Source organism: Pongo pygmaeus, chromosome 20, assembly GCF_028885625.2.
Source record: "Pongo pygmaeus isolate AG05252 chromosome 20, NHGRI_mPonPyg2-v2.0_pri, whole genome shotgun sequence".
Classification (NCBI taxonomy): Eukaryota; Metazoa; Chordata; class Mammalia; order Primates; family Hominidae; genus Pongo; species Pongo pygmaeus.
Window position 1 is genome coordinate 57,614,663 of NC_072393.2, and position 24,953 is coordinate 57,639,615.

General features: G+C 49.7%; 2 protein-coding genes across 2 annotated transcripts; one reads left to right on the top strand and one right to left on the bottom strand.

Moving 5' to 3' along the window:
• The first annotated feature begins 1,244 nt into the window (after positions 1-1,244).
• Positions 1,245-13,213, top strand: CEACAM18 (CEA cell adhesion molecule 18). Its single transcript, XM_054465304.1, is given in 7 exon segments — positions 1,245-1,296; positions 2,949-3,296; positions 4,002-4,274; positions 5,628-5,741; positions 5,744-5,906; positions 7,595-7,730; positions 13,148-13,213. Coding segments are annotated over 7 exon segments (1,152 nt in total).
• A 587-nt stretch (positions 13,214-13,800) lies between these two features.
• Positions 13,801-24,097, bottom strand: SIGLEC12 (sialic acid binding Ig like lectin 12). Its single transcript, XM_054465294.1, has 8 exons — positions 23,604-24,097; positions 22,212-22,592; positions 21,730-22,008; positions 21,462-21,509; positions 20,289-20,558; positions 19,620-19,716; positions 19,151-19,247; positions 13,801-14,402 (listed from the first exon to the last, which is right to left on the bottom strand). Exons 1-8 carry the CDS (start codon positions 24,028-24,030, stop codon positions 14,214-14,216), a joined length of 1,788 nt encoding a protein of 595 aa, XP_054321269.1. The 5' UTR covers positions 24,031-24,097; the 3' UTR covers positions 13,801-14,213.
• Positions 24,098-24,953: the final 856 nt, after the last annotated feature.

Sequence of the window (24,953 nt, forward strand, 5' to 3'; positions counted from 1 at the left end):
GAGGGTGACGTCAGTCCAAGTTTGGACAGGAGGTTGCTGTCCAAATACTTGTCACAGAAGTATTTTTTTGGTGGAAGGTTGCAACTATATAAGTATGTAAAATAAATATAAAATTATTTATTGTCATTTAATGAATACCATTTTTTTAAAACCACCCAGAGATACAACCAGCTGTTTTCTATGTATCTTTTCAGTTTGAGTATGTTATAGCTGGCATACGCACGCACATACACTTTTGTGCAAGGCTATGGTTTCTGCAGCGTCTTCTGTGAAAGTTTTTGTTGTCAGAGAGCCCTCACTTCATAGCCTTCCCCACTGTATTTCTCAGGGCTTTTTTGGCTTGTGAGAACTTTCACAAAAGGACCTGGTTATACACACACTGGTTCAGGTCTAGAAGAGGATTCCCTGCAGCCACTCACAATGCTCATGGGAGGAATATTTAGTGGCGTAGAGAAATAGTCCACGGTTGAGGAGGAAAGCAGCCAGTTGTAAAACAGCCCCAGGCAGTCTAAAAGTTGGGCCCTGCACCAGGCACGGTGGCTCACACCTGTAATCCCAGCACTTTGGGAGGCCGAGGTGGGCGGATCACGAGGTCAAGAGATCAAGACCATCCTGGTCAGCATGATGAAACCCCGTCTCTACTAAAAATACAAAAATTAGCTGGGTGTGGTGGCCTGTAGTCCCAGCTACTCAGGAGGCTGAGGCAGGTGAATCACTTGGACCCGGGAGATGAGGTTGCGGTGAGCCAAGATCATGCCATTGCACTCCAGCCTGGCGACAGAGCGAGACTCTGTGGGAAAAAAAAAAAAAAAAAAAAAAGCTGGGCCCTGCATAGGAAAACCAAACCAAATAGAAACAGGACATACAATTGAGGAGTTTGATGTGCCCATCTTTGAGGCACTTGGCTGTATTTTCTGGTTTTCCTTATTTTCCCAACAGTGAGCCTGTGTTTTTCTGTTTTTTCATGACCAGAGAAAAAAATGTAAATTAATATAAAAATAAGTATATAAATAATGAACTAAAGGCAACATAAAGCCATAAAGATAAGGTCGGGCTCTCAACAGCCGTCTTCCCCAGGCCCCACCCCTGCTGGTCAGAGTCCACTCTGGGGAGGAAAGGCTGCCCTGAAGGCTGGGAGATGAGACCGGCAGCCTCTGTGCCAGGAGACACAGGTCTGGGAGGGAGCAGAGGAGGTGGCTGTGTCTCTGGAGGGACCCCTCCTCCTGGAGGACCCCAGGCAGCTCATGGACCTTTCCAGACCCAGACGGAGCCTGTGGAGGAGGCTCTTCCTCGTGGGTAAGAGATGCTGGATGCTGGACAAGCTTCCTGGGACTGAGGGAAGAGCAGCTAGGAGCGAAGTGGCGGGGAGGGGGCTGGGACCATCCCCATCCTGGGGTACAGCAAGAAACTTCCAGAGCAGGGTTCAGGGAGAGGGGAAGGGGCAGGACCCTCAGCAGGACTTTCATGAGTTCACATGTGGGCACACTTTGCCCCTAGACACACCCCTGCACAGACCCACAGATGTGATGTTACACACACACACACGCACAATGCGCACACACACACACACACACACACACACACACACACACACACACACACACAGAGAAAACCTGTATTTCTATCCACATCCAGGAATCAGGAGCTTGGACCTTCACCCTCACCTCCTTGCACTCACCTCCCACTAGGTGCCCCAATCTGCCCTATCCCCTCCCCCAACTCTCAGGCCAGATTCCTTCCCAGCCCCTCACATTTGCCCGGGACCCTCTGTGCCCCCTACAAGCACAACTGTCCTGCTTTACCACGTGTATTGTCCTTGAACAGGTCCAGTGTGTCCATACGTGAGGCCTGGAGCCGGAGTCTCAGGCATCTCTGCCTCCTCCACATAGCCCAGGCTTGGGGTTCACAGGGCAGTGGACACCTGTCCATGTCATATGTGGTGACAGGCTCCCGCCTCCATTCACACCCACTCCAGTGAATTTAGATGCAAAATCAAGGACATGTGGACATTCTTGGGGGAGTATTTCTCACCCAGACAATCATTACTGAGCTCCCCCTGTGTCCAGCCTGTGCTCGGGGGTGCTGGGGACTCAGTGGTGACTGAGACAGGGCAGCCCTGCCCTCCTGGAGCCTACAGTCTAGGGAGAGATATAGATATGTGACCAGACTCTGAGGACCCCCAGAGGTCACGGCTGGGATAGGGGGAGCCCAGGAGGAGCTGGGGGAGCCCAGAGGGGACACCTGACCCAGGCTGGGGTGGAGGAGACATCCAAGCTGAGACCTGAGTGATGAATAGAAGTGAGTCAGCAAGGAGGGTGCAGATGGAGAGGAGGGAGAAGGAGTCCCTGCTGGGAATGGGGAACAGCGTGTGTGAAGCCTGGAGTTAGGAGAAGGTGTGGTGCACCAAGAGAGCTATGTAGAGGCCTGGGGCATAGAGCGTGGCAGTCATGTCTTCTGATAAATAACTACAGGAATAAATGAGTAAAAGGTGCATAGTGGGGACAGGATGAGGTTGGTGTGCTCCACAAGGAGGCTCGATGAGTCACAAACACCAGCTCTGGCTGAGAGTGTTTCATATGCCCACCTAAGAGTTTGGACTTTATCCTAAGAGCACTGGGGATCCATAGAAGGTGTTCGAGCAGAGGAGAACGGGTCACAACTTGGGCTTATTAACATTTACATAACTGTCATGTGAGGATGGATTGGAGGCTGTGTGGCTAGCGAGGAGGGCCTGGGAGAAGATAAGGGTAAAATGGACCAGGGCAGGGACTGAGGGGAGGCACAGGAGGGGACAAGCTGGGAACTCTACCAGGAGCCAGAAACTCTTGCCTGATTCACCAGCGTTTCTGGGAATCGTTCCCTGGATGGTGTCTTGTTTTCCTTGTCTTCTCAGCCAGTCTGAGTCTCTTTGTGAATTTCTCTGTGTCTTTTTTCCTTGTCTTCTTCAGCCAGTCTGCTGGCCTGTGGGATCTGCCAGGCCTCTGGCCAAATCTTCATCACCCAAACCCTGGGGATCAAGGGATATCGGACTGTCCTGGCCCTGGATAACGTCCCTGAGAATGTTCAGGAATACAGCTGGTACCGGGGTGCAAACGACAGCGTGGGAAACATGATTATCAGCTACAAACCGCCCAATGCCCAGCAGCCTGGGCCCATGTACACTGGCAGGGAGAGAGTGAACAGAGAAGGCAGCCTGTTGATCAGGCCGACTGCATTAAATGACACGGGAAACTACACTGTTCGGGTGGTTGCAGGCAATGAGACCCAAAGAGCAACCGGCTGGCTGGAGGTTCTAGGTGGGTTAGCAGGTGCTCTGTTTCCCAACCCCCAAGGAGAGCTAGATGTGACACATTTGAGAGAAGGACAGTATACAGAGCATGACACCGGGAGTGGAAATCATGGAGCCGCCCTGGAATCATGTGTACCATGGACAGCTCCTGGGGGATCTGAGGGCTAGTGGAGGAGAGGGCGGAGTTGGAAGGCAAGCAGTCCTGACAGTGGCTGCAAATACATACTGCATGACCCTGGCCCATTTGTGTTCCTTCTGTGTTCCTCAGTTTCCTCATCTGTAGAGTGGGGAGGAACCCACCATTGTGGTTTGTCGTAGCGTTGGAGGGAGTATTCGTAAAGTGAATGGGACTCAAATAATGGAGCAGTGTTGTGTAGCCAAATGCCACCTCTCACTCAGAGCCTCTCATGGCTCCTGGATGAGGGTCCTGGTTTGGGGGATCAGAAACAATGATTAGGCCACATGTTTATGCCAAGAGCTCACCATTATGGCAGCAGACAGCACGGCAGTGGCTCAGGCAAGGCCCACACCTCGGCAGCCTCATTGCCCTGTGCCTACTCCACTGCCCTTCTCAGCTCCCTTGCCAGGATGCCAGATCTTATCTTACAGCTCTTGGCTTCTCTCCAACATGCCCAGAAGTCCCCTGGAGAGGAGCAGAGCCTGGGGAAGCAGACCCCACTTGTAATTTTTTTCTCCTTCCTGCTTCACCCAGAGTTGGGAAGCAATCCGGGCATCTCCGTCAATGCCAAGGTCCTGGTGGAGAACATGGATTCCGTGGCTGCCGACTGCCACACAAATGTCACCAACATCACGTGGTATGTGAACGACGTGCCTACCTCTGGCAGTGACCGGATGACAATTTCCCTGGACAGAAAGACCCTCGTCATCCACAGGGTCAGCCGCTATGACAGAACACTTCAGTGTGTGATAGAGAGTTTCCCAGAGATCTTTCAGAGAAGTGAACGCATCTCTCTGACTGTGGCCTGTGAGTGGTCTGGGCTCCTGGGACTGAAGCCAGGGCTGTTCTCAGGGCTTTCTAGGGATAGGAATTGGTTAGGACATGCTGAGCTGGAGAGAGGGGGCATCCTGGGCCAGCCTGCAGCCAGCTCACTCTGGGTTGGAATCAGCTCAGGCTCTTGAGCCCTGTGAACTTGGGAGCTGCCCCTGCTACTCAGAACCGTGGTACACTCGAGTTTGAAATGGAGACGCCAGTCCCCACTTCTCAGATTAGAAATGGTCAGTGTGCTTTTGTTGAGGTCTGCTTTTGTGTAAAGAGGGGACTACTTAATACCATTGTTTCTTAAATTGATGTTCAATTATTAAGTTTTCAAGCCCCTTGAGCCTTCAAATTCTGCTCATTAATTTCTTTCTTCTTTTCTACTAAATTTAGTATAGTCACTGTCACTCTCTTTCACTGACACTGAACAGACTATGCTCCCTTAAACAGAGAGCTTAATTTAAAGACTCAATTATGCGTTCCATACATTCTTTTTTCTTTATAGCCCTTTAGTTGCCTAGCGGGGCAAGTTCACCACCCAGCAAGACCTCCACAAATTCTCAGACAGCTTTTGGAAATCGAATATGCTGAACTTAGAAATACATTAACACTTAGATTTTTTTTCCCAATATTCCAGGACTGCTCACAGAGTTTAATAAACTCTTCCACATCTTCCAGCTGAAAAACATAATCACACATCTAAAATCACTTTCACGTCTCCTGGAACTACTCCAGCGGTCTGTCAGATTTCCTAAAGCACAGGCTATGGCACCCGTCCTGTGGAAGCTGGGGTTGAGGGGTGAACAATTTCTGACCTCCATACAGCTGTTTACAGGTCAGAGGCTTGGAACCAAGACCCAGGATCCAGAGGTTGCAGCTGCTCAGGGTGGTTGCTCCTGGGCCCTGAGACTGGCTCAATCCTTCTGTGTCAGTTGGAGTCATAAAGTCCTAATCTTCTCCTCCAAGCCTCATTGTTTTCCATCTATAAAATGGATCAATGGTGGAACCAGTCACATGGGTTGTTCTGGGAATTCAACAAATGTGGGGACAGGCACAGAGCTTAGAACAGTGCCTGGCACACAGTAGGCCCCATGTGTTGGCTTTTACTCCACCAATTTTATTACAATGTAAATGGCACCATGGGCCTGGCCTCTAGTAGTTCCTTAATCATAGAAGATGCTCTTATGGTTATTGTTGTTGACACAGCTGCCTTGCTGGGGGCAGGTCTATGGGTTAGCCCGAGGTGCACAGTGGGGAACCTCCTGGCTGGGGGAGGACTTCATGAGACGGGACGCCGAGGGGTCAGAAACATAGCCTGGGCCTCCCACCCTGCCTGTACAGATGGGCCCGACTATGTGCTGCTGAGGAGCAATCCTGATGATTTCAACGGCATTGTGACAGCTGAGATCGGCTCCCAAGTGGAAATGGAGTGTATCTGCTATTCTTTCCCGGATCTCAGTACCACTGGATCCACAACAGCTCCCTTCTGAACTTCTCAGATGCAAAGATGAACCTCTCGAGTCTTGCCTGGGAGCAGATGGGCCGTTACCGATGCATTGTGGAGAACCCCGTGACAGAACTGATCATGTACACGGACGTCAGGATCCAGGCCCCCCGTGAGTGCAGCAGCTCCCCATCCAGGTTCACACTCTGCACATCTCCCTGCCTCCATGCCCTGCTAGGCAGTGCCCACCCTCAGGAGTGCCATCTCCACCCTGCCATGACATGCTCACAACTTCTGGGTGAAATCTCCCAGTTCTCTGAGGTCTGGGTCCAAAGCTGCCTCCTCTGTGAATCCTCTGGAGTCCTCAGATCAGAGTCAGGGTGACTCCCAGGGGGATAAGAGTAGCAGACATTGGCTGAGCACTTACTACGTGCCCGCCTTTGTTCTAACCTGTGTGACCCTCACCATTTCTCTATGGAGTAAGTGAATGTGATTAGCATCACCTCCATTTTACAGGTGAGAAAACTGAGCCCCATGGAGTTTGAGTGCTTATTCAAGGCTCTATTGCTCCATAACCCATGGAAGAGGTGGAATTCAAGCCCAGGCAGGCACAGCCTATGCCCTCAACTGCTCCTCTCAGCTGCTCCAAGATGAGGAATTAGAAAGACGCAGGGACAGGATGGGTGGAGGGGGAGTAGAGATTTGGCACGGCCATGGCATCAGAAACTTGGCTTGGGAGTGAAATAAATGGGGAAAGCATCTTCTCAGCAACCATGTGTCCAATCTTCTGCATCAAGGAGATAGAGTGACATGCTCAGGGAGAGAGCAGAGGAGTGCGGCAGGTAAACGCAGGGGCTCTGCAGCCCAAGGTTCTGGGTCCAAATCCGCACTCTTCTGCTGCCTGTCTCCATGAACCCGGGACAAGCAGCTCCATCATTCTGAGACTCAGTTTCCTCAACTGTAATGAAAGGATAAGAATCCCTGCAGGAAAAGGGTGCTGTGAGAATAAAATGAAACTGTGCAAGAAAGTACAGGAGACGTTACAGGATGTGGTCTGCAGACTTTACTTCAGCCACACTACTTCCTAAGCACCTACTATGCACCAGACACGATGTGTGCATGCAGCCCTCTGAGTCATTGATTCATGTTTTTCTCTTCCCCTGGACTACAAGCTTCAGGAGGGCAGAAGCTGGGCAAGCATTTTTTTTTTTTTAACAGTCTTGCTCTGTCACCCAAGCTGGAGTGCAGTGGTGCAGTCTCGGCTCACTGCAACCTCCACCTCCTGGGCTCAAGTGATTCTCCTGCCTCAGCCTCTTGAGTAGCTGGGATTACAGGCACATGCCACTGTGCCCAGCTAATTTTTGTATTTTTACAAAATAGAGTAGAGATGGGGTTTCAACATGTTGCCTAGGCTGGTCTTGAACTCTTGACTTCAGGTGATCCACCCTGGGCGAGCTTTCTGTTTTCCATTTGTCCTCAGTGCTTGGTACAGTGTGTAGCACATAGCTGGTGCTCAGTGAACATTTATGCAATGAGTTAATGACCCTGTGTCACACACCCCTCTTTGGTCACTGTCTCTCTCCTTATGAGGGTTTTTTCTTCTCTATTCACTTATGGTTGCTTGCAGTGTGAGACATCTCTTTGCCTAATTGTCCACTGTCCACTTCCCAGCTAGAATGTCAGGCCCATGGGTGCAGGGAGTTTGTTTTGCTGGCTGCTGAATCCCTCATACTTGGAACAGTGCTTTGCTGATAATAGATGTTGACAAATATTTGAAGAACGGATATGTGGGTGGGTGAAGAGATGAGTGAATGCATGAATGGGTCAATCGTGGTCCTGACCCCCAGGTGTCCTCTCCCTCCAGGGATCTTACCTGTTGCCCACAGAGATTTCTCCATCTCGGGATCCACAGTGATGTTCCTCATCATGCTGACAGTGCTGGGTGGTGTCTACCTCTGTGGAGTCCTGATCCATGCTCTGATCAACCACTACTCAATCAGGTGCCCTCATTGCTCTGGGACAAGGGTGGGATGTTGCCTGGGGGCTGGGACTCAGGAGCCAGCCCTCCCTCCAAAGGGGAAGCAGCGCCAAAGGGAAAGGGATAAGTCAGGAACTGGGTTGTCAGGGATCATCTGGGGCAGACAGATCAGCCCCCAGGACCTGAAGCTGATGGGAGCAAGAGATGGTTTAGAGCCAGCCATGGTTCTAAATAGCTGTGGGGTTTCTTCTAGCAACTTCCCTTCTTTTTGTGTTTAAAAGGGATATTAAGGTTTACCTAGAGGGACAGGTAAAAAAATGAGACGTGTACATGTCAATTCCTGGTAGATAGTCATCCTTTGCTACCAAGTGAAGTTGGAGAAACAGGTATCAGCGGTCAACTATGCAGGGAGAAGATATTGGGCGGTGGGATGGTTAAGGTCTGGGTTCAAACCCCAGCTCTGCTACCTGTAGGCTAGGTTACCTTGGGTAGGTCACTTCTCCTTATAGCTCATCCTCAGCCCAGCTGAAGAATGCAAGGAGCAACTCCTGCCTGAAGGGTGATGTGGGGATTAGAGACACATCTTGGAGGAAAAGGGGACTTGCAGCATTCTCAGCATAGAGTAGACCACAGTTTCTCAACATCAGCACTATCAGCATTGGGACCATAATTCTCTGATGGGGAAGAGGAGGTAGTAAGGCTGTCCTGTGCATTGTGGGACGTTTAGCAGCATAACTGGCCTTTTTCCGTTAGATGCTAGTAGTAACAACCACCACCACCCCAGTTCAGAAAACCAAAAATGTCTCTAGACTCTACGAAGATCACATGGAAGGGAATTTTGCCATGGTTGAGAGTCAGTGGAGTAGATGTTAGAAAGTGCAGTGATGCTTGGGAGGATGGTGATGTTAAGGATGGAGATAATGGTACCAATGGTGATTGTGGTGATTATAGTGGGAATGGCAATGATGATGGAGACCAATAGTGGAAATGGCATTATTGTAATGGTGATGATGGTGATGATAGTAATGGTGGTGATGGTGATGGTGGTGATGATGATGATGATGATGACAAAGATGATGCTAGTGTTGCTAGTGATGGTGGTGACATTGGTAGTGATGGTGATGATGACAATGGTGATGATGATGGCCATAATGGTGGCAATAGTATTATGATGATGATGATGGTGATGGTGGTGCTAATGATGGCGGTAACAAATGCAGTGCTGATGGTGATGATTATGATGAAGCACAATGCCTATATTTTTCTGTGAGCTCTGGGGTGACAGGCAGGCCTCTGAGCCTTAAAAACAATCCTAGACCAAGGGTGCAGCTGGGTCAGCAGGTTGCATCATTGTGCCCAGGAGGAAGCTGTTTCTTAGGGGATTTTTCCAGAGTCAGGGAATGCATCTCCTTCCTACTAAAACTGTAGTAGGAGCATCAGATGGAACTACTTGAGCCCCCTGGTCTAGGAAGGAGAGCCCTCATCTCTTGGGGCCAGTCTCCTTCACCTGAGATCAACATGCCTAGTGACAGCTCAATCCTCAAGGACTCTCACATATGTCTAGGTGTCCTGCAGAACAAAACTTTTGTTTATTGAGCTAATTTTCTTTTTTCTTTTCTTTTTTTTTTTTTAGACGGAGTCTCGCTCTGTCGCCCAGGCTGGAGTGCAGTGGTGCGATCTCAGCTCACTGCAAGCCTCCCGGGTTCATGCCATTCTCCTGCCTCAGCCTCCCGAGTAGCCGGGACTACAGGCGCCCGCCACCACGCCCAGCTAATTTTTTTGTATTTTTTTTAGTAGAGACGGGGTTTCACCATGTTAGCCAGGATGGTCTCGATCTCCTGACCTCGTGATCCGTCCACCTCAGCCTCCCAAAGTGCTGGGATTACAGGCATGAGCCACCGCACCCGGCCTTATTGAGCTAATTTTTATCTAAAATTTTAAACTAAATGAAAATGTAATTGAAGCATAAACTGTGAGATCAAAATTATATTGAAAGTTCATCTAATTGAAAGATTAAACATTAAGTAAGATTTAGTGCCTGTTTCATCTAATATTAAACTGAATTTAAACTGTGAAGAAATGGCCAGGCATGGTGGCTCATGCCTGTAATCCCAACACTTTGGGAGGCTGAGGCAAACAGGTTACTTGAGCCCAGGAGTTCGAGACTAGCCTGGGCAACATGGTGAAACCTCATCTCTACAAAAAATACAAAAGTTAGCCTGGAGTGGTGGAGTGCTTCTGGAGTTCCAGCTACTCAGGAGGCTCAGGTGGGAGGATCTCTTGAGCCTGAGCGGCAGAGGCTCAGTGAGCCGAGATCGTGCCACTGCCTTCTAGCCTGGGCAACAGACACCCTGTATAAAAAATAAATAAATAGGCCAGCCGCGGTGGCTCAAGCCTGTAATCCTAGAACATTAGGAGGCTGAGGCGGGCGGATCACCAGGTCAGGAGTTCGAGACCAGTCTAGCCAACATAGTGAAATCCCGTCTCTACTAAAAATGAAAAAAATTAGCCAAGCGTGGCGGTTGTCACCTGTAATCCCACTTACTCGGGAGGCTGAGACAGGAGAATCACTTGAGCCTGGGAGGGGCAGGTTGCAGTGAGTTGAGATCACACCATTGCACTCCAGCCGGGGGGACAGTGTGAGACTCCGTCTCAAAAATAAATAAGTAAATAATCTGTGAAGAAAAGGCCTGTAACATGAATTAACCAATATGGTAGCCACTAGTCATATGTGACTAAGTTTAAAATGAATTAAAATTAAATAAGTAAAAAATCCAGCTCCTCAGTCACACCAGCTTGTGGCTATGAGTATTGGACAGTGCCAATATAGACCATTTCGTCATTGCCAAAAGTTCTACTGGACAGCACTGCTGTAAATCAATTATGTAGAATGTTCTTAAAGAGTAAAAACAAAACCAAACAAAACCAGAAAAAGTAGAAAGAGACAACCCTCCTCTGTCCCTCACCCCAACTCCAGGAACTATGCTGCATGGGAAGAGAAGAGAGCTCGAGATGGAAACAGAATTCTCATATTCAGGAAAGAGCAGAGAAAAGGGGATTGCAAAAGCAGATGGAGAGAGTGGCCATGACATAGTGCGAAGGGGCTCAGGTCAAGGGCAGAAACAGAATAATATGATGGTATTAATAATAACCTTTGAGATTTTATGACGTGCTTATTGTGTACCAACCCTTCTTCCAACGTATTTACTAGTAAGAGCTTACTTTATCCCCATAGGAGATATCCCTGTGAGGTTGGGACCAGTATTAGTTCCATTTTACACATGGCAAGTAAAGCACAGACAGGCTGACTCCCTGCTATCTCAGTGTATGGTCAATGTTGCAGGCTCCTTTGCTAAGGGACCATGTAATAATCATAAATAGGCTCAATATCTAAATACTAGACCTCGCCTGGGAGGTCAGCGAGGTCTTGGAAATGCAGGGTTGTTGGCTAGTCTTCAAGAGAGGTCTCAAGACAAAAGGTCTCAGAGAATTCAGCTGAGAAGGGGTGGGCCCCTGCATTAGGGTGGGCTCCTCCCTGGGGGCAGGCCCCTCCTGGACCTGGAAGCACATTCTTCAGAAGGGCTGCAGAAGGTGCCAGAGTTTGGAGTGGGGCAGGGAACTCATGTGGACAGGGCTCCAGGGTCCCTCCTCATTCCCCTAAGAGCAGGGCCATTTCTGTTTTACAGAATGGACTCCCTCCAGGGGTGCATTTTTGCTTTAGTGGGCCCTCCTCTAGAAAAATATTAAAAATTATATTTTACAACTCTGTTGATATAAACATGTATAAAATATAGGGTGGGTTGTATTCAGTTTTTTTCTTCTGATTTTAGAAGAAATTGAAACATTTTTGTGAGCCCTAAAAGTATAATGGGCCTTAGTGCCTCTGTCCATAATGATCCTGCTTCCACTTGAATTTCTTCAGATGAAAAGTTTCCAGGGGTTTCTATCCTTGTGTTCAAAGCCATTGATGGAGACTGAATGAAGGACAAATGAATGAGTCACTGAGTTGACTTAATGGAGACATCCAAAGTTTCACTTTGGATGATGAGGTTGATATTAAGTCAACCTCAGTGCCTCACTCATTTCTCTCTCATTCAGTTTCTCGGTCCCCCCACATTTCACCAAGCTCCTGGCTTTATTCTTGGACCTCTGATGAACAAAAGATGAACAAACTGCTTTCCCTGCCCTCAGTAATGTCACAGCTACCACGATCCAGCCCCCTCCTTTCAGCTCCCCTTCTCCCTCCCCCAAAGATCACCCTGGAGTTACTCATATTTTAATCATGATTGGATCTGGATACCACCCAAAAGGCACAGGAGTGGCATTTCCTAGAATAAATGGTGGGGCAAGAGGGAGCTGAGGAGACACACAGCATACGTGTATGCATTTTCACTAAATTGTCTAAAGACTTTAGAAGATACATCTTAAATTATCTTAGTATTTAGATACTGAGCCTATTTATGATATATGGTCCCTTCACCAAGGAGCCTACAATTTCGACCATACAGTGAGATAGCAGGCAATCGGCCTGACTGTGCTTTACTTGCCATGTGTAAAATGGGACTAACACTGGTCCAAACCTCACAGGGATATCTCCTATGGGGATAAAGTAAGCTCTTAGTAGTAAATACCTTGGAACAAGGGTTGGTACACAGTAAGCACTTCATAAAATCTCAGATATTATTATTAATGCCATCATATTATTCAATGTGCAATTCTAAACTGATTGTGATAAGCTCAAGAAAGTTCAAGGGTATTTCAGAGTGTATCTGAATCATCTCATCTTCCACCACCTGGAAGAACCCCCCTGGCCTGGCAGAACCACCTCCATGCCACTGTCCCATTCCTTTCAAAGGCGCCACGGTCTCTATGGTCTGAGGCCTCCCGTCTGATGTGAGAGCAGGGGTCTGGAATCGGAGAAGCCAGGCTGGGACTATTGGCATCTGTTATGTTCTGGCTGTGTGACCTGGAGCAAGTAACATCACCTCTCTGTACCCTCATTTCTTCATCTGCAAATGGGTTAAAGTATCTGTCTTGCTTGGCTGTTGGGAGGGTTAAAGATAACCCTGTCATAAGCTATAGTGCCTGGCATATAATTGGTGTGAAGTAAATTACTATTATTACCTCCATCATTGTTGTGATCACTCGTAATTAGGCCAGCAGTGCCAACTCCTTCCTCAGCTTCACCCGGCCTCTTTCCCCCCCACACAATGGTATCTTCCTCCAGTGTTCTCGGAAATCTTTAAAAGTATGGAGATGTTGAGGACTCTCGGTGCAGAGGTGAAGCCCTCAGACCATCTCCTCCATAGGGTCCCATGTGAGGAGGACTTGGGCTTGGACTTGGTGGGAAGTTGGGCCCCTTCACCTCTCTCTACCCAGGACTCTCCCATGTTTCTTAGGGACCTGAGATGTGGCTTCTTCCCTGATTTCTCCCCATAGGACAAATCGCGCTCCATGAGTGTCCACCTCAGACCTGAGGACAAGACCAGAAGGGCAAGCAGGTGAGGAGTGGGTGATGGAGAAGGGCTGGGGGTCCCCATAGGGCCAGCGAGGCTGAAAAGGGTCTAGGGTCTCTTTGGAGGGTACTGGCAAGAGAGGGACCCAGCCCAGTCAACGGAAGCCTGGAGATGGAGGCTCCAGTAGGAGGTCTACAGACCCCACCCGGGACCTGAAGATGATGTCGTGGGTAGCGTGGCCATTGGGCGCTTCATCTGCCAGTCAGAGCTGGCCAATGGGGTGCAGGTCGGGGCAGGCCATGCGCAAAGCTGGGCTCTAATTCCAAGCGCCTCCTCCCTCAGCTCCTGCTCTTCCAGCTTCTCAGATTTCTTCACCCATGGAATCAACAGCGATGCTGTAAACTTATGGCCAAGGGGTGCCAATCAGTGGTTGTTTCACTCAGTGCCGGATGAGAGAGGAGACCTCAGAATCAGGCAGGGATTAAATTCCAGCCCTGCCCTGAGTACCTGAGCGACCTGAGCGACCTGAACGCAGCCCCAGTGAGGCTCCCTCACCTGGATGCACAGTGGAACTATCAAGTCAGCATGATTAGCACATCCGTCAGCTCAAATATTTAATTTTTTTTTTTTTTTTTTGGTGACAACATTCAAACTCCTGTCTTTTAGCCATTTTGAAATATTTAATACATTATTCTGTTATTTGGAACAACACGGATGAACCTAGAGAACGTTATGTTGAGTGAAATAAGCCAGGTACAGAGAGACAAACACTCTACGATCTCATTAAATTTGGAACCTAAAAGAGTCGACCTCAGAGAAGTAGAGAAGAGAATGGTGGGTACCAGAGGCCGGGGTGGGGAGTGTGGACCGATTGGATGGAGAAAGGGAGAGTTTGGTCATCAGGCACCCATTTTCAGTTAGACAGGAGGAACAAGCTCTGATGTCCTGTTGCACAGCATGGAGGGCTGTTAATTCTACAGCAATCAGCCTCGGGCTTCTTTGCTGGAGGGGTTGTGAACCCTCAAACAAGCCTGAGTCTCTGCAGTTTCTCACTTGGGGATGTTGATCTCGGAGTACTCACAGCCGATGGCCTCCTGCTCCTGTGGGTACTGAGACCTCACTTTGTGGAAGCTGAGGGATGCATACCGGATCTCTCCTTCCTCTGGGGAGGGGGTGGCCAGGGCTGGCGGAGCATGGTGTAGGGGGCTGCCATCTGCCGGGGATTCAATCAGGGGTCCCTGAATGGAGGAAGAGAAGGGAGTCAGAGCAGACAAGTGGGGCCAGCATGCACCAGAGAGCATCCAGGAAGGAGGCCCAGGAGTTCCTTCCTCCATTCATCCCATGTGCACTTTGTTGAAATCTCTTTAATACGTTCCGCTAATGTTTAATACTCAATTATCACCTTATTTGGTGTTTACTAATCTCATTAACTTCCAACAACAATTGCATAGTAAGATATTATTACTGTCTCCATTTTATAAATTTGAAAACTGAGGTAGAAATGGTTAAATACCCTGTGCAAACTCCCTCTTATACCAGGACCCAATCCAGTCAGTTCCTTCTGACCCCAAAGCCTGGAGTCCTGCTGAGGCCTCCTGTGAGTGAGTTCCTGAGCTGGGTGCTGGATGGACTGTGGTGGACATGGTAGGCATGGGCTCGGACCTCCTGCATCTCACTCTTTAACTGAAAGAGATGGCAATAAATGACTGCCAAACAAATGAATATCTGTGTGTGAATTATGATAAGACGGGCAGGAAGAAGGCAAGTGAGAGAGAATTCAGGGCCTTGATTCAGATGTGGCACCTGCCCTTGAGAAGCTCACAGTTTGGTGGTGTGGGGAAGACAAGTCAGTAAAATAAATTATATCCCTCTTATAGGAAGAATAATGACCCCTCCAAAATGTCCATGCCCTAATCCCCTGGAACCTGTGGATCTGTTACCTTACATGGCTAAAGGGACTTTACAGATGGAATTAGGTTAAGGATATTGAGATGGGGAAGTTATCCTGGATTACTTGGGTGGACCCACTGGAATCACAGGGGTCCTTACAAGCAGTGAAAGGAGGAGGGCATAGAGAGATTGGAAGACGCCAGGCTGCTTGCCTTGCAGACAGAGGGAGGGTCCTGAAGCAAGGAATGAAGGTGCCTCTAGAAGCTGGAAAAGGTGAGAAAGCGCATCCTCCCCTGGATCTTCCAGAAGGAACCGGCCCTGCCTGCCAGTGCCTTGATTTTAGCCCAGTGACACCCATTTTGGGCTTGTGACCTTCAGAACTTTAATCCATGTGTGTTGTTGGAAGCCAGGAAATGCGTGGTAATTTGTCACAGCAGCCACAGGAAACTAATACAGACTCACAGGGTGGAGAGTGACAGAGGCTGCCTGGGAGGCTCCTCCTTCATCTCCGAGCCTCCCTGCTACTCCCCTGCACAGCAGACGCTCCATGGAACTGTTTGTGATTTCACTCCCTCATTCTGTCTTGATTACTCAAATGAACATTCACACACACGCACTACATCTCAGCACTGCTATTATCAAGGTCACCGTGACCACTGCTTGGCTGAGTCCAAATGTCCGTCTTGCAGTCTTTTCCTTCCTGGACTTTGCAACAGCAGAGGACCCAGCTGCTCACCTTCCCTACACAGAAGCCCTTCTTGACTTAACTACAGGACATCGTGCTTTCTGGCTCCATCTCACCTTCTTGGCAGCCCTTTTGCCAGATGCTCCACGTCTCCCTGACCCTAAATATCAGAGCAGCCCTGAGCTCTTCTTTACTTTTGCTTTGCGATCTCATCCACTGTGTTGTCTTCATGCCATCAATAGGCTGACAACTTCCAAATTTACACCCAGCCCTCTCCCCTCTGCTGACTATAGTCCTTGATCCAATAGTATACTTCAAACCCACACATTCTTGTCGAAAGGCACAAAAATTGCAACCTATTCTATCTGAACTCCTCCTTTTTTCCCCCAGATCTCTTTTTTTGCACAATCTTTTCTGCCTCAATGACTGACACCTCCATTCTACCCATGGCTTGGGGCAAAAATCTGGAAGTCTTCTTGCTCCCTCTCTGTCATTCACATTGTACACCCAATCTATTGGCAATTCTCATAAGTCTAACTTCAGAATTTACCCAGAAGACAGCCATGTCCACCACCGCTGCCATCCTGGTTCCAGCCAGCACCACTTCCTGCCTGGGATGTTCACCAGCCTCCTCTCTATCTTCTCTGCTCTGTCTTTCCTCTACCACACACAGTCTCTTCCGCACACAATGGCCAGAGGGATCCCATGAAAATGAAAGTTGATCATGGTCTTTTGCACAAAACTCTACAAATGCTCACAGTGCCCTGTGCAGCCAGACACGATTCACACACAGGCTCAACTTCTCCAAACTCATTTCCTGTTCTTGGCCCTGCTTCCCTATGTCTAATCACACAGATGTCCTTGTGGACCCTCTCACTGGTCCCTCCTGTGCTTGAGCCTCACCCTGTTCTTCCCTCTGTCTGGAATGCTCTTCAATCTCACAGTCAGTGTCAGATCTGAGCCTCCTTTATTCCTGTGCTCAAACATCACTAACAGAAACACAAGTCGTCCTACAGAATGGTAGAAAATATTTTCAAGCCATACATCGGAAAAAAGTTTTAATATCCAGAATATATAAAAAAAACCTCTTAGAACTCAACAACAGAGAAACAACGCAGTTTCAAAAATAGGCTTAAACTCTGATAGACTTTATCTAAAGGTGATATACAAATCAAAAGAAGCATATGAAAACATCACTAATTATTAGAAAATGCAAATCAAAGCCTTAATGAGATATCACCTCACACGCATTAGGATGGCCACTGTCAAAAACAAAAGAAAACCAAAAAGTAACAAGCGTTGGTGAGGATGTGGAGAAATGGAAACCGTTGTGTGACATTTGTGGGAATGTAAAATAGTGAAGCCACTGTGGAAAACAGTATGGCAGTTCCTTAAGATATTAAAAAACAGAATAATCATAGAGTCCAGAAACCCTACTTGTGGATATACACCCAAAAGAATGAAAAGCAGGATATTGAAAAGATATTTGCATGCCCGTGCTCATGGCAGCATTATGCACAATAACCAAGAGGTGGAAGCAAGCCAAGTGTACATCAACAGATAAATGGATAAAGAAAATGCAGTAAACATACACACAATGCAGTATTAATTACCCTTTAAAAAGAAGGAAATCTTGTCACACCTTACAATGTGGGTGAACCTTGAGGATATACGTTAAGTAAATCGTCCAGTCACAAGATGAGCAATACTGTATGATTTCACTTATATGAGGTATCTAGAGTAGTCAAATTCATAGGAAAATAAAGTAAATTTGGTGGTTTCCAGTGGCTGCAGGAGGATGAAGAGGGTGGGAGGGAAAGGGCAGAGTTATTGTTCAACGAATGTGGAGTTTCAGTTTTGCAAGATAAAGAGTTCTAGAGATCTAGCACAACCATAAACTTAATAAAGTTTAGGTGGTAAATTTTATGTTATGTGTTATTTTCCACCGTAGATGGTTGGATGGATGGATGGATGGATGGATGGATGGATGGATGGATGGATGGACTGGTGAGTGGATGGATGGATGGATGAATGGATGGATGAATAAACAAAAATAAACCCACAAGCCTTCTCCTTGGAACTTCCTATTTCTTCTACATTGCATTTTCCCTAAAGTATATATCTATCTTTATATTATATTCATTTGTGTTTTATTAGTTTTGATTGGTTGATTGGTTTGGCCATATCCCTCTGTATAGAATTAAACTTCGATGAGCCCAAGGTTTTTAAATGTTTTCCACAGATGGGTCGCTGGCACCTATAGTACTCTTCTCGTAGGAGATGCTCTGTAACTTTTCCTGAATGAATTAATGAATGAAGGGATGGATGTTACTCTGCTACTTGAAACCTTCCACAGGCTTCCAGTCACATTCAATACAATCAATAAATGATGAGTGTGATATTTATATCAGAGCATGAAGGATGAATAGGAATCAGGGAGTGCGGAGAAAAAAGCATCTGAAGAGGAGGAACAGCCAATGTGAAGACGTAGAGACACAAATAACCTTGTTGGTGATGACACTGGAGTCCAGCGTTGATGGAGCATGGAGCAGAGGCAGGAGTGGCTGGAGGCGGGGCTGGGATTGAGGCAAAGCCAGGGAGGCCCTTACCCAGAGCACAAAATTAAAAGGGTGCCCCAAATCTCAGCAATGAAGATGAATACAATTTTAACACAATATTTAAAAAATCAAAATTAATATAAAAAGTCCATGGAAAGGCTGGGCACGGTGGCTCACACCTATAATCCCAGCACTTTGGGAGGCCGAGGCGGGTGGATCACCTGAGGTCGGGAGTTTGAGACCAGCCTGACCAACATGGAGAAACTTCATCTCTACTAAAAATACAAAATTAGCCGGGCGTGGTGGCTCATGTCTGTAATCCCAGCTTCTCGAGAGGCTGAGGCAGAATTACTTGAACCCGGGAGGTGGAGGTTGTGGTGAGCTGAGATTGCACCATTGCACTTCAGCCTGGGCAACAAGATCAAAACTCTGTCTCAAAATAAATAAATAAATAAATAAATAAATACAAAAAATTCACGGAGAACAAAGATTTAAATAAACCCAGATTAGTGACAGTGCTCTGCTGAGCCAAATGGAACTTGAAGCAAAAGCTATTCAACATGCAGAGGAACCAGACAGTGATGGCTGCGGAATGGTCCCTCCAGGCCGGGAAGGGGAGGCAAGAGGCAGGGAGGTGAGGAGGTCCCAGACGGAGATCCAGAGGCTTCAGCAGTGAGACGGGTCAGGATGGGATGGGGAGGGCAATGAAAGCTGTTCTTAGGAGGAAAAAGTGGACAGGACGTGATTTTTCAGCTGTAGGGGAAGAAAGGAAGGACAGAGAGGAGGTAATCCCCTTCCATGCCTGGCCTGGGAGAAAGCAGGGGAGAAGGGCTGTGATTCAATGCTCACTGACCTGAGAGGCTGAGCCCCTGACGGTGTTTGCCTCCTCCATGCCTGTATCTCCCACGCCCGCTGCTGGCCTTGCCGATTGCTTCCTGCAGGACCTCACTCTGAGTGAAGAGACCAGAGAGCCTTTCAGTGTGGTCAGATTGGGGTGCAGTGGGCAGACCAACCCCTGCCCTGTATTTCCTATTGGGGAGCTGGAGGGGTAACTGAGGTGGGAGGAGGGTGGTCCAGTCCCAGAGACCCCAATGTCGAAAACAGAGGCTATTTTCTCCTGGGCAGTGGTGTCTGAGGTTTGCCACAGACATGGAGCCCCACAAACAAGGGCGCTCGTGAAATTCTCACCATGCAGCCATGACCTCATTCTGGACCTTGCTTCAAGCTCTTGACCCATCCAGGTCCTTCCAGCTCTGGCTTCAGGGATTCTGTTCCCAGCCTGCCCTCCCCCAAGGCTCTTCCTCCCCAGGGTCAGTGCTCACACAACGAAGATGACGCAGAAGGACAGGAAGACCAGGGCTGTGGCTCCAGCTCCCCCGACCGCCCCTAGCGTCACTCCTGATATAGGCCTCATTTTGCCTGAGGATGGATTGGAGTTGTTTTGGGGTTTACCCTCCAAGAACTGGGCCTCTTCTCCTCCCACTCCCTGTAGGGCCCCAGACTTGGGTACCCCAGTTCCGCTTCCTGGACACAAAGAACAAGGACGGGAGGGGACTTCTCCTGAGGTCACTGAGGCGTGAGAGTGCTGGGTGCAGTCTGCCTTTATTTAAAATTTTGATTAGTGTTCACCATGGAATTATTTTACAATAATTTTTAATTTTCAAAAAGATAATCACATAGCAATATTATTTCTCTTGCTTGCTGAGTTGTTTTATTTTTGGTTCTTAAACTGTGTGCCCAAAGTGAGTGCCTCACTTACCTCACACTAGTCCAGGCACTGGAAAGCAAGGCCCTTGTCTCCCCAAACACACTTGTCCAGGCCCCAGCTCCTCCCCTCCAAGATCAACTCCTCTCCTCTCCCCACCCCGCACTCACTGCTTGGCAGGAAGAGGACTGTGATGCTGTGGGTGGCAGGGAAATTCCAGGTCTCCCAGCTGGACCCTGAGGGTGGGACAGGTGTGTTCTCCTCCTCCAGCCCCTCCCCTACCCACCTGTGTACTCGTTTTGCAGGGAGAGGCTCAGGGAAATGTGCTGGGAGCCTAGAGGGTTCTGAGCTCGGCAGGTGAATTCCCCTTCATCCTTCACATGCACTCGAGGCAGCTCCAGCACCCCAAGGTTCGAGGACTGTGAGGGGCTCAGGGTCAGGCTTCCCCAGGTCCAGCTCAGCCTGGCAGGGGGATTGCTGTCGACAGCACAGACGAGGTGCAGAGACTGGCCCTCCAGGACTGAAAAGGCTGAGCCATTCCTCAAGGTTGTGGATGCTGTAGAGAAAGAGACAGAGGGGCAGAGGGAGACAAAGTGATCGAGGCAGGGAGGAAGGATACAGAAAGAGACTGGTGAATGGAACAGACACTGATACATGCTGAAGTGTAGGGACATATGCACGTTCACCACTCACTGTTGGGGATGTAAACTTGTCCATCTTTAATTAGAACAATTTCACTGTATCTTTCAAAATCAGAAAGATATATGACACTGCTATATTTTGCTTTTAGGACTTTATTCCATACACTTAGATATTCCTTGTGGGAGTAGATACAACGTTATTCCTTGCAGGTTCGTGCTGTAGGATAAAATTAGTGCCATGATCTTCCATTAGGAGATGCCACAAAATCAGAGACTATTCAGAGGGTGGAATCACACACAGCCCTAGAGGAGAGTGCAAACAGTCTCACTACTGACATCAAACCACCTCTGAGACCCTGCAGGTGCACAAACCAAGGCTCAGGGCAGCCTGGACAGACACTGATTGATTCTGGGGACAGACTCTGCTGTGCATTACACATTTTTGCCCATGTGACTATAGTATGTATCCAAAAGAATATAGCTCAGAACTATTGGTGAAAATAAAAGGATGAGGTAGGAGGCGTATTCAGGAGCTGGAAGATAAGAGGCCTCAAATCCTTATGCTGCTGTGTGAATGTCCCTCTGCCCTTGCTGTGGGGCCAAAATAGGTGTGTGTGTGGAGGAGTTCAAGGGGAGTGAGGGGGTGATGAGAAGGTGCTCAGGTGGCCACAAGGCTGAGGATGAGGGAGGGGGGGCCCGGGGCTCACCCACAAAGGGGTCTCAGGTCACCAGGGTGAGTTCAGGATGAGGAGGGACCTGGCTCTCCTCTGAGTTGAAGGCTCTGCTCCTCCAGCCCCAGGGAGAGGGCTCCGTCCTACCTGTGCCATCTCCTTGGAAGACAGTCATGGTCAAGTTCTGAGGAGGGTCTGGAACAGAAAGACACGGAGACCCCCATCACTTTGAGGGCTGGGGACACTGACCCTGTCTCCCCAGGAGCCCCATAAATGGGGAAGGTGGAGTCAGCATCCTCCTGCCCCCCAACTCCCAGCCCTGATTCCAGGACCCAGACCGAGTGTCTGGGTCCCACATCCAACTGGCCTCAGGGAATCCCAATCAGGGACCCGGGCGTCCTGGCCCAGAACTCACAGGACACGTTGAGTCGGACAGCCCTGGTCGTTGTCACGCCGGCCCCAGGCAAGGTCACCTGACAGGTGAGGCTAGTGCCATGGTCCTGGGGCTTTGGGATGAGGCTGAGCATCGAGGAGCGGGTGATAGTGGGGTCCAGGGAGGACACGGAGGCCCCCATCCAGGTGATTGTTGGGGGCTTCCCCTGTTCACAGGCCCAGGGCACAGAGCAGGTCAGGTTCCTGGGGTGACCAGACTCCAGGATCCCCGGGATGGAGAAGGCAGGCATGTGAGTCAGGGCTGGCGATGAAAGGGAGATAGGCAAAATGAGGGTGTTGGGGTCTGAAGTGTGGTGCTGAGGAGGCTCAGGCTCTGGTCTTACTCCTCCCCTGAGCCAGACATGCTTCACCTCCAATTCCCTCCCTGGATGGGGGTCCAATCTCAGCCCTACCCTGCGGCCCTCAGGCCTTCCCCTCTGGCTGGTCCTAGAGCCGGAGATTTACCTGCCACATGCACAGAGAGCTTGTCATATATGTAGTTCCATTTCCTGCTTCCTCTCTCCACCTGGAAGTAGTACTTCCCTGAATCCCCCTTCCTGGCATCTCTGATACTCAAGGAGCAGTTGTTGGTTTGTGGGTCCCCAAGGAGGAGGAATCGACCTTGGGTATCCTCTTGCACTTTTCCACTTGGGGTGTTTGTGGCCACTGGAATATCCCACGGTATATCGGCCCCTTCCTTGAACCAGGATCCATAAACAGGGCTAGAGGCAGTCCAGTTGTAATGGGGGTAAAGGACACTGCAGGGCACATAGACACACAGGCCCTCCTGCACAGTCACTGACTCTGGAACCTCCAGCCTGTATCTTGACAGTAGGTCCTGGGACGCTGTGGAGAAACGAGAGTCAGCCCAGACCCTACTGTCCCTGTCTTCATTTGCCCATAGCAGGGGCAGCAGCATCTCTGAGGCAGTGGCTTCCTGGGCTCCCTGTGTGAGCAGAGAAGGGGGAGGGAGAGGAGGGGCAGGGCTGTGGGACACATGGGGAGCTGGAGAGGAGCTGGAGACCTCAGCTCTGCATGGAAGAGAAACTGCAAACCCACACACTATAGGAACTGGTTCCCTCTGTACAGAGTGAAGGAAACCCTAAAGCTCAGAGACCCTAGAGACCCACCCAGGGAGGAGCAGAGACCGTGTCCCACCTCCTACCTCCGGGCTTCCCTGAAGCACCAGGGCCTGCACCAGACACGTGGGTCCTGCCCTCCCAGCCTCTGGACCATTGTGGAGGTCCCTTCGGTCTTTTGAGCATCTAAATGTGGATCTCCGAGGACCTCAGGGCATGAGAGATGGAGGGGCCATGAGCTGAGTCTCCCTGTCCAGGCTCAGGTGCCTCTGCTGCCCTTGGTTTGCACCAGGAAGTGCTTCCTCCCTGGCCTGGCCTGAGACAGTCATGGGGTTGTGTAGACCTAAGGCTCTCAAGTGGGGAGGACTTAACCCCCCAGGACGTTTGACAATGTGCTGAGATAATTGTTATTGTCTCACTGCATGGGTGGAGCGGGTGCTTCTGGCATCTGGTGGGGAGAGGCCTGGGATGCTGCTAAACCCCTGTCATGCCCAGCACAGGCCCCAAAACAAGGAGTCATAAGGCCCCACATGCCACAATGCCAGCGTCAGAGCAGGATGAGGATGTCAGGCCTGTGGGTCAGGGCTGGTGAGGGGAGGGGCTTGCAGGATCAGGAGGGGCATCCGAGGTGTGGTCCTGGAGAAGCTCAGGCTCTGGTCCAGCTCCTCCCCTGAGTCCATCACCCCCAGCCCCCCCCCAGGACATGCGCCGCGTCTCAGCCGTGCCCTAAAGCTCCCATCACAGTTGCCTTTGGTCTCTCTTGGAGCCTGTGCCTTACCTGTCACATTCACAGAGAGCTGGTCATGTTTATAACTCCATTTTATATTTCCTCTCTCTACGCGAAAGAAGTATGTCCCTGCATCACTCTCTCTGGTGTCTCTGATGCTCAGGGTACAATCCTTGTTCTGTGGGTCCCCAAGGAGGTGGAATCGGTCCCGAGTCTCCTCCCGCACTGCTCGAGCTGGGTTGTTTGTGGCCACTAGAATGTTCCGGCTTACATGGTCTCCTGCCCGGAACCAGTAGCCATGAACTGGATCGGAGTCAGTCCAGTCATCTTGGGGGTAGGAGAAGGAGCAAAGCACAGAGACACACAGGCCCTCCTGCACTGTCACGGACTTCTGCATCGTCAGCAGGTAATCCTTCTGCTCCTTAGCCCCCACTCTCCCACAGAGCAGGGGTGGCAGCAGTAGCAGCAGCAATAGCATGTGTCGGGTTGGAGGTGCCAGGGTTGCCGAGGTAAGTCTGTTCCTCAGGGTTCTTCTCTCAGGAACTGAGAACTCAAGATTTCGAGGAGGCCCCACAGGAAGTTGGGGGTGAGGTCTGAACAGTGACCTCACAAGAGGAACTTCACACACAGACACTGTCAGGGCAGGGTCACCTGTGGAAGATCCACCGTCCAATACCCCGTCCACTTCTGGGGACCCTGAGGCCAGAGAGGATGAAAGACTCACCCAGATTCCCACCCCATGCAGGGCCCACCCCACCCACTGCCTCTCTCTCAGTGCCCTTCCCCTTGGGCGATATTTTCCACAAGATGAAAATGAATCCCATATGGCCAGACCTATGAATTACAGGCTGTGGATGTCTCTGTAGGTTGGAGGTGACACCAGGATATAAGAGATGAGGGTGCAGGTGGGATGAGCAGGCAACCTCTCCTTCCTCCCTCAGCAGCCATGAGGTGGAGTTCAACACAGCAGAGCTAGACACTGTCCCCAAAGAGTCACTGTGTAGTGGGGAGACACTGAGGCTCCTGATATCTGAGCTCTCCATGGCAGGAGCTTCAGTGGGGGTACCAGGCAGGGTGTGGTCGCTCTACCCTATGCTGGGGAATCAGTCTCCGGAGGACCGAGCAGAGAGACACAGGGTTGTGGAGGTGAGGATTCCATGTGTTGATACACACCAAAGACACAGAGAAGAGCCCAGTTCACAGGAGGCCTGAGAAACTGAGGCTGTGACTGTTGTACAGTGAGGTCTGGAAGGGAGGAACGTTGGATGGGAAGGGACAGATTTCTAAAGGGGCAGGCGTTTCTCTCTCAGCCATGGCTCTCTGGGCATCAGGACGGATTCCTTCACCACTGCTCTCTCACAAGTCCTCCTTACTCCAGAGCATGAGGGGTCTGCTGGCCCT